Consider the following 9089-nt stretch of genomic DNA (forward strand, 5'->3'; position numbering starts at 1 on the left):
AATGCCAACAATGGCAGCTCGACAAAGAGCGGATGACCCACCACCGTTGTGCCATCCCGAGACAAACCACCACATCCTGAGGCTCCGATCCGCCACGTACCAAGCAGCACCTCCAAGAAGGGATGTGACGCTAACGACAATGCTGCCCGGACGTGTCCTTGGGTTTCCCCCGACATGCGGAGGGAACTAGGGGATGGGTACCACTAACACCCTCCATGAAGGAATGGTGGCACGCTCGGTGTCATAGCATCGGAGCTGGACAAACCGGCAAGGATTTCTCCTGCACTCCAAACCCCACCGCCCAACCGGAGCCGACCAGTCAAACCACTGCCCAACACCAAGCGCCATCGCGGATGCACCGCCACCCACGTTGTCTCACTTCAAACACCAACACCAGGCTAAGAAGACCGGGGAGAAGTGCTAAGCGACAGCGCAACGGCACCAAAGCCGAGAGGGAGGGAACCATCTCCACCGCCGTCACGAGAGAGGCGTGCACCTCCGACACCATCGTAATCGCCGTCCACACACGACAATGGGGCATACCAGGCCACCCCTGGACCAGCCAGGTTCGAAATGAGCACACTAAGCTCCGCCGGCCATGCTATAGTAGTCAAGCATTGACACCGCCAGCACCCAGCCGCCCATCGCTACTCCCCTGCCTCCCGAAAGTCCTGCCGCAGGCCCGCCTAGACCCCGATGGGTCCTAAGCGACTGCCGCTAGGTCGCTTCGCTATGCCACCACATCTCCAGCGACGCCACCGCTGCCCAGCCGTCCACCTGCGCCGCGCGAGGGAACCCCACCGCCACTCGGGCCATCGCCTCCTAGGAGCACCCCCCCCCCCCCCCGGTGCAGCTCCTCCCCGTGCTAGAGAGCCACCGGGAGGGGAAGGTCAGGGGAGCTGCCACCAGCATCCCTCGGGTCAGGCCGGTCACGGGCACCAGCAACAGCGGCGAGGAGGATGGGGAGAAGGGGTGATGGAAGGGAAGGCCGACGTGCGGCTGGTCGCCCGCGGGGGGGGATGTGGTCGTGAAGGGGGGGAAGGGGGACAGCTTCTGAAGACATTCATTTAGGACGAAGGGAGGGAGTATGATTTATATCGATTTAGGGGATGGAATATGAGGTATTCGGATGCATAGCACCAAGTATAAGTTTGCCCGGTTAGTGTTAGCGGACGCATCCGGTCACGTCCGCAAGCATTTGAGGACACGGATTTGACAAGTCCGGTTGTAGATGCTCTAAGAAGTAGATTGTTTTGGATCGTGACGTTTGCTCTGTCGTCAATAGAAATGTGTAGCTTTTTATATAGAAATATGTAGTTTTTGCTGTGTTCAGACCCGCATTTCTCGCTATGTGATGGCCACATAAAAAATATACGGGTTTACTAAAGCACATCTAGATATGCCTTAAGTATTGCACATCTATTTCTTATATCATCAATTCTACTTGAAGATGCATGCAGATATTCTTCTTATGTTTATTGATTTATTAAGATATACAATACTTAGGGTACATCTAGATACATCAAAAATATATACCCAAATGATAACGTCCACACGTGTGGCACCACACAACATGGCACACGCCTCCATAACCATTCATCTTCCCACATCAGACATATGATATCAGCGAAATATTTTTGATTTTTTACTTAAAATTGTTTTATCTCTTAAATAAAAAAATCCAATTAAAAATTCGTTTTCACCATTAAATCCGTCTTGATGAGATCTTCAAAACTAGATCACATATTGATATGTTCCGACGACCTTTTTCGGTTAAAAGTTGCCATGATGTTACACTGAAGTTGCCATAATGTTTACAGTAAAGTTGTCGCGGCATCGGCATGTTTCATCTAGTTTTTCTTCTAAATTTAAAGCTACGATATATTTCAACTACTTTTCAGAGTAATTTTTATTAATTGGTCATGACAAATTTTAGTAATTCATCACAGCAAATTTAATCCATGGATCATGTCAATTTTTAGTAATTCATCATGGCAAATTGATTTTATAGATCATGGCAATTTTAGTATTTTGACCATGGCAATTCTAGTATTTTAAACATGAAAAATATTCTTTGTACGAACCATGACAAGACTTAGTACATGTATCATGGCAAATTTAGGCAATTCACCATGGCAATTTTTCTTTAAAGTTCATGGCAAATTTGAGCCATTGACCATGCATTTTTTAAACTAATTGACAACATTTTTTTACATATGAACCATGTCAAAGTTATTTTATGGATCATGACAAATTTTAATAATTCATCATGGCAAGTTTAATTTCTTAATTCATTTTTTAATAACATGTCAAAAATTATTTGAAATTTAGAAGAAGAAAAATAGTTGAAATATATCATACCAACTTGAGTGTAATTATGATGCCAATTTATGTGCAATAGACATGACAACTTTAACAAAAAAAAGATCGTCGAAATATATCGATATGAGATCTAGATTCAAAAATCTCGTCGCGACGGATTTAATGGTGAAAATGGCTTTTTAATTGAATTTTTTATTTAAGAGACAAGATATTTTAAAAACTGAAAATGGAATCGTTAGTTTTATCATTTGTGCATGCATGTGATGACATGGTTAAATTTGTAGTCATGAAACAGTCAGATGTTACTCCCACCATACGTATGATGGCTATCGAGTCCAAAATATATTAGAGCATCTCCATCCGTTGAGCACCCAGTGGCCCGAAATAGCGCCACCTAGGGATCGGCCGACCCTAAAACGGCATGGGGGGCTTGGCTTCCCAGCCGCCCACCCAAGGGCACCCCCTAGCCGCCCTTTTGGCCCAGTTTTGGCGCAAATTTGGCCCACATTCGGCATTTTTTAGCACAGTTAAACAATAATAGTTATTTTTTATCACATAGTTCATCACAGAAATCAATAAAAATCAATAAAAAGTTTAACAAGTCAATACAAATCAAAAAACGAGCTAGGCGTTGTCCTTGAGCCTCCATAGGTCCTCCACCAAATCGTACTGCAATTGTTGATGCATCTGTGGGTCTCGGATCTCCTGACGCATGTTAAGGAAGGCAGTCCAGGTTGCCGGTAGCTGGTGATCAACTTGGGCAAGAGGACCTAGCCTGTAATATGGTTCAGTGTCAAACACTGGCTCCTCCTGCTCGCTCTCAATGATCATGTTGTGCAAGACAACACATCAAGTCATGACTTCCCACATTTGATGTTTCAACTAGGTCTGAGCGGGGTACCGGCCAACAACAAAACGAGATTGACGCACACCAAATGCCCGCTCGACATCCTTCTGGCAAGCTTCTTAACGCTTGGCAAAAGAGGAGTGCTTGCCTCCTAGTGTAGGATTTGAAATAGTCTTCCCAAATGTGGACCATCTCAGATAGATGCCATCTGCTAGGTAGTATCCCTTGTTGTAGTGGTGTTCATTGACCTCGTAGTTAACCGGAGGAGCGTGACCTTCAACAAGCTTGGCAAAGACATTCGAGCACTGCAGTATGTTGAAGGAGTGCCAAATCCAGAGGTCATGTGTAGCCACTGCCTCAACTACCACACTGCAACCTCCTTTGGCGCCTTTGTACAACCCTTATCAAGCAAATGGACAGTTTTTCCATTTCTAATGCATGCAGTCGATACTTCTAAGCATCCCAGGAAATCATCTTTCTGCATTTTGTGCTAGGATCCGAGCAGTGTCTTCAGCATTGGGTTATCGCAAATATTGAGGTCCAAAAACTGACACCATTGCCATGTAGAACTTGTAAAAACACTCAACGGTGGTGGACTCGGCCATGCGTCCATAGTCTTCGAGAATATCATCGGGAGCTCCGTACGCAAGCATCCTCATAGATGTCGTGCATTTCTGGAGCGAGGTGAATCCAAGTGTGTCGGTGTAATCCTTTTTGCACTTGAAGTAGCTATCGAACTCCCTGATGGAATTCACAATCCCGACGAAGAGCTTCCATCTCATACGATAACAACGCCGGAATACTTTGTCGCCGTGCATAGGAGCGTCTGCGAAGTAGTCGGTGTAGAGCAAGCAATAGCCTTCCAGTTGATGCCTCTGCTTTGCCTTTAGCCGGCCTGGCGCCGAGCCACCTTGTCGTGACTCTACATTTCTCGCGAGCAGGCCGGCCAGAGAGGCGAGGACCATGAGGCACTCTTCATCCTGGGCGTTGGCATCGGCTTCCTCCTCCAGTAGCGTCGTGAACGCCTCCTCATCGTCGGAGTCCATAGGCCAAGCAAATGGTTGAACACCTGGCGGGCATGGTGGCCGCATGGCCGCGGGCGTGCCTGGAGCACCGGGAAAACTCGCCTAGAAGCGGGGGCCAGGGGAGGGAAAAAGTCCGCGGCAAAGTCGACGGGGAGATAGCCTTTGTAGCGGCGCTAGGCGGATGGGGCGGCGTCGGAATCGGCACGGCGTCAAAAGGTGGGGTGTGCGAGCACTAGTAGGTAAAACCTTATAGGTAGGAGCCTAGTAGTAGCACTGGAAAACATCACGCACTGTTGCTACTTAGCAGTAGCGCTGGAAACACTACCCGCTACTGCTAACATCCGTAGTAGTAGCGCTGGATGCATTTGCAGCGCTACTGCTAAACGGGGCCCAACGAGACCACCCATAGTATCTGTAGTAGTAGCGCTGGACTGTAAAAAGCGCTACTGCTAAGTTCCATAGCAGTAGTACTTCCCTGGAACCGGTGCTACTGCTAAAGGGAGCCCAACAAGGCCACCGACACCAGCTATAGCAGCGCTGGCTGGGGAAAAGCACTACTGCTAAGTGCAATAGCAGTAGCGCACCTCTGGAACCAGTGCTACTGCTACACGTGGCTGTGGGCAGCTTTTCACCCACAAGCACACCCTCTCCCCCTTCCTCCCCCTTTGCCCTCCTTTCTCCTTTCCTCCTCCATTGTTATTTCTCCATCATTCTTGCCCTTCTTCTCTCTTCCTTCTACCTATCACCCACACACACACCCTCTCCGCCTTCCTCCCCCCTTTGCCCTATCCCTCCTTTCTCCTTTCCTCCACCATTGTTGCCCTCATTTCACCGACACACACCCCCTCTCCCCCTTCCTCCCCCCTTTGCCCTATCCCCTCCTTTCTCCTTTCCTCTCTCTCTAAGTTACTTCTCTACCATTGTTACTTCTCCACTATTTAGCCGTGCACAATCTCTCTCGGGATATATATAGGTGACTAAAATGTTGTGCATTTCAATAATGGGAATATGTCTGTTTGTGATATGAAGGGATTTGTGTGAGTGGCATGACCCGTGAGTTGCTTATGTTTTGCCGAAATGTTGATATATTTCCGTTTCGGCGAATTTCGAGCAAACTCGATATGTCCTATTTTTAGGCAAGGTCATGCCAAATTTTTATATGCATGCATTTTTGTATGACCCTTTTGCTTGTTATACCTTGCAGTCATGAAGGTGAGTGGTAGGAAGGTGGAGCGATACTTGCAATCCGAGATGATGGAGATGTATGAAAATAAACGGACTGGGATTAGATGTCCATGTACAAGATGCAAAGAAGGAGTAATTTTCGACCCTTTTGATTGTGGCAGTTTGAAGGTCCACTTGCTGATCAATGGTTTCATGGATGGCTATACTCTTTGGATAAGTGAAGATGATGATGAGGACGTCCACATGGCAGGGAATAAAGACATGGGTCTAGACGAAGAGATGACCGATCGACACAAAGATGATGGCGTCAGACACGACGGCTGTGAGGAGTCCGAATCGGGCGACGAGGAAGAGTCCGGACATGGCGTCGAAGAAGATTCTGGACACGGCAAAGAAGCAGAGTCTGGACATGGTGGATAAGAGTCGATGGACACGCCGCAGACTTCGATGCTACTAAGTTCAGTCATGCAGGAGTAGGACCCTCATGTTCGAGACCTCCTTACAGCTGCTGCCGTGAAGAAAGCATACAGGAAGGCAACCCTTTGTGTCCATCCTGATAAATTACAACAAAGGGGTGCTACAATCAGACAAAAGTACATCTGTGAGAAGGTGTTTGATCTTCTTAAGGTGTGTTGATTTGTTAAGATCTGGAGTACTTCATAAAATTGAAAACCACCTGCAGATTTTTTTCATCAACGCCAAAATAGTAAAAACCTGGAAATTTATGTTTCTGGGCAGCGATTAGTAATTGAGGCTATGATTTGATGTGTGATTACTTATTGTAATTATTGATATTAAATCATCGTGCTTCCGTTGTGCAGGAAGCTTGGAACAAGTTCAATTCCGCAGAGCGCTAAGTGGGGGAGATACGCAGTGGTGTTCATTCTCCCTTTTTTTCCGGGAGAACGGGAAATTAGGTTAATATCTATAGCTATATAATTAATCTTTTATATAGATGTAAATATGTGGTTCCGGGGAATATTTTTTGACCATTATTCTACCAGATTAATAATCCAATAATAGAGCATCCTTTGTTCTTTATCCCATGAAAAGTATTTCAACAGGTCGCAACATTCAATCCAAGTAATAAAGGAGTAAATGTTAGTGGATATTAAAAAAGTAATACTGATAAAGTTTATGCCTCATTTTCAATTTTTATTTCGTACTACTGAGGTAAAATAAAATAAAAATGAAATGATGCACTCCATAGTCCATGATATCCCACCGATTACAGGGCACTGCCCATGCAAATTCCGAACACACAAGAATAGGAATATTCATGCAGCAGCTCTAGCTTATTACGTCTCTGCACCAATGGCTTGGCCTTCCCCCGCAGCAAGAGCTCCCAGCTTGCCGCCGGCTGCAGGTGCCGGGACGTCTCCCAGCGGAATGAGGCCCTTGTCCCTGCAGGTGTGGATGGCGGCGTCGAACATGTCCTCGGTGGTGTACCGGAAGCTGAAGCCGTGGTCTAGGAGCTTCTTGGAGGAGAAGTGGATGGGCTGAAGGTTGTCGTCGACCCCCGCGAACTTCTGCGGGATGTCGTACTCCGGGAACCTGTCCTGGAGCATCCTGGCGAGGCCGTGGATGGTGGCGTCGTGGGAGGAGCAGATGTAGCGGCCGTTGGCCTCCGGGTGCTCGAAGAGGAAAGTCATGGCGTCGCAGAGGTCGTCCAGGTGGACCAGCTGCACCTGCTTCAGGATCGAGTAGTGGGCTTCGTTCCCCGTGATGAGCGCGAGGGCGGTGACCAGGCTGGGCGGCATGCCGGCGCTGAGGAATGGGCCGACGACGAGCGTGGGGATGATGCTGATGAAGTCCAGGCCGTTCTCGCTGGCGTACTCCATGGCGGCCTTCTCTGCCAGGGCCTTGGACACGAAGTACATCTACAAAACCCGACCCATCCACATGTTAATCGCTTTGCTTGCAGCAGGCCATCTTGACAAGCACTAGAGGTAGAGAAGAGAAGCCTCTCTGCTCTCGTCTCACCCATCCTGTCATCTTGACGCGGCGGCAGTAGTCGATGTCGCTCCAGTTGTCCTGGTCGTAGGCTGGCCTCGGCCGCTCCTCGATGTTGACGCTGCCGGCGGAGGAGGTGAAGACGATGCGTTTCACGGTGCCGGCCTCCTTGCATGCCCTCATGATGCTCAACATCCCTTCCACCGTCGGCTTGATCACCTCGTTCTGCATTCAGTTTTGCATTCGCTTCAGTCTTGGATCCGTACGTACCAATACTAGTATTTCCGTGGCTTAGTGGGCTCGGATAGATATTTACCTCGGGGTCTTGGGAGTCGAAGTCCATGGGCGTGGCGACGTGGAAGACGCCGGTGCAGCCCGCGATGGCCTCGTTGAAGCTGCCATCCTCGCTCAGGTCGGCCTTCCAGATGGACAGCCGCTCCTTGGCTCCGGGAAGCTCCAGCAATGGCTTTGTCTTCTCGACGTTGGCTGAGATAAATGCAAAAACAAATCAGGAATGCGGTCAAGCTACCTCGTCAGTCGTGTACTCGTGTGTGAGCTCGCGCGCACGAGAGAGACGGAGACGGGGACGGAGGGAGCGCTCACCCGGGTCGCGGACGGTTGCCCGGACGGTGTACCCGGCCTGGAGGAGCTTCATGACGAGCCACGACCCTACGAAACCCGACGCTCCGGTCACCACCACCGGCCCTTTGTTCCCGTCCATTGTTTCTCCCTTCTTTTACTTCCTTCTTGAGCTTTCTTTCAAGGGCTGCTGCTTTGGCCACCTTCTTCGTTTCGTTGACTATATATAAGACAGCAAGCGAGAGCGGTCCAGAGGCAGTGACCAGTGCGCGAGACGAGCACGGGAGAGCGCCATCGTGCCGTTCGTACCTAATACTAGTGAGTGTTACCAGTAGGTTGGTGCATGGCACGTGCACCTACCGGTTTACGTTTGAAACGCCGATGAGCAAGGAAGGGTGCAAGTGGGACGGCTCATGGCCACCCCGCATTTTCTAGTACGGTAGTGCTTTTTTGAGGCCGCGAGTAATTTTGTTGTCCCGGAAAAAAAATGTTGGTTGTTGCGCGCAGCTGCCACGCCGCCAGACCGCAAAGCCACGAGGCAAAGGGCGATGATGCGTGGACACAGGGCGATGCGGGAGAGAGCTTGAGCCGTGACTTCCGTTCAACCAAGTAAGAGCATCTCCAGCCGCGTCCCCCGAACAGGCTCTCCTCTGGTTTTTTTTTTCGCCGACGCTGACGGAAAAAAAGGCCCAGCCGCGTTCTCAGGAGGCCGTTTTTCGTCAGTTCGGATCAAAATTAACCCCGGCGGTCCCAACTCGAACTCAACACATGGGAGGGGGAGAGGGTGGGGGCACCCGCGGAAGGAAAAACAACGTGTTGGGCCCCTTGTCAGGCGAAAAAAAGCATTATCTTCTTCGAAACCGGCCCTCCACTATTAGGAGAAATGCTAGCAGTAGCATACCAGCGCTACTGCACTAGTGCTATTGCTATCGCGCTACAGCTAACCTGTTAGCAGTAGCGCTGAAAACAAAGCGCTACTGGTGTACACATTAGCAATAGCGCTGGAATAAATAAAGCGCTACTGCTAATCCAGCGCTACTCGTAATTTTCCAGCGCTACTGCTAATTTTCCTGCTTTCACAATTTAATTCCCGTCGTATTTATGCCCCCCTACGTATTTATGCATGCTCTATACAGTGGTTTCGTCATATCATAATAAACATGCATTATGGTCATCAC

The 9089-nt window shown here is 49.0% G+C and overlaps 1 protein-coding gene across 1 annotated transcript; it reads right to left on the reverse strand.

Annotated features, from left to right (window-relative positions):
• Window positions 1-6497: 6497 nt before the first annotated feature.
• On the reverse strand, window positions 6498-8188 carry LOC123443936 (dihydroflavonol 4-reductase). The gene is made up of 4 exons (XM_045120499.1): window positions 7936-8188; window positions 7649-7818; window positions 7363-7557; window positions 6498-7259 (listed from the first exon to the last, which is right to left on the reverse strand). Exons 1-4 carry the CDS (start codon window positions 8051-8053, stop codon window positions 6678-6680), a joined length of 1065 nt encoding a protein of 354 aa, XP_044976434.1. The 5' UTR covers window positions 8054-8188; the 3' UTR covers window positions 6498-6677.
• Window positions 8189-9089: the final 901 nt, after the last annotated feature.

Source organism: Hordeum vulgare, chromosome 3H, assembly GCF_904849725.1.
Source record: "Hordeum vulgare subsp. vulgare chromosome 3H, MorexV3_pseudomolecules_assembly, whole genome shotgun sequence".
Taxonomy (NCBI): domain Eukaryota; kingdom Viridiplantae; phylum Streptophyta; class Magnoliopsida; order Poales; family Poaceae; genus Hordeum; species Hordeum vulgare.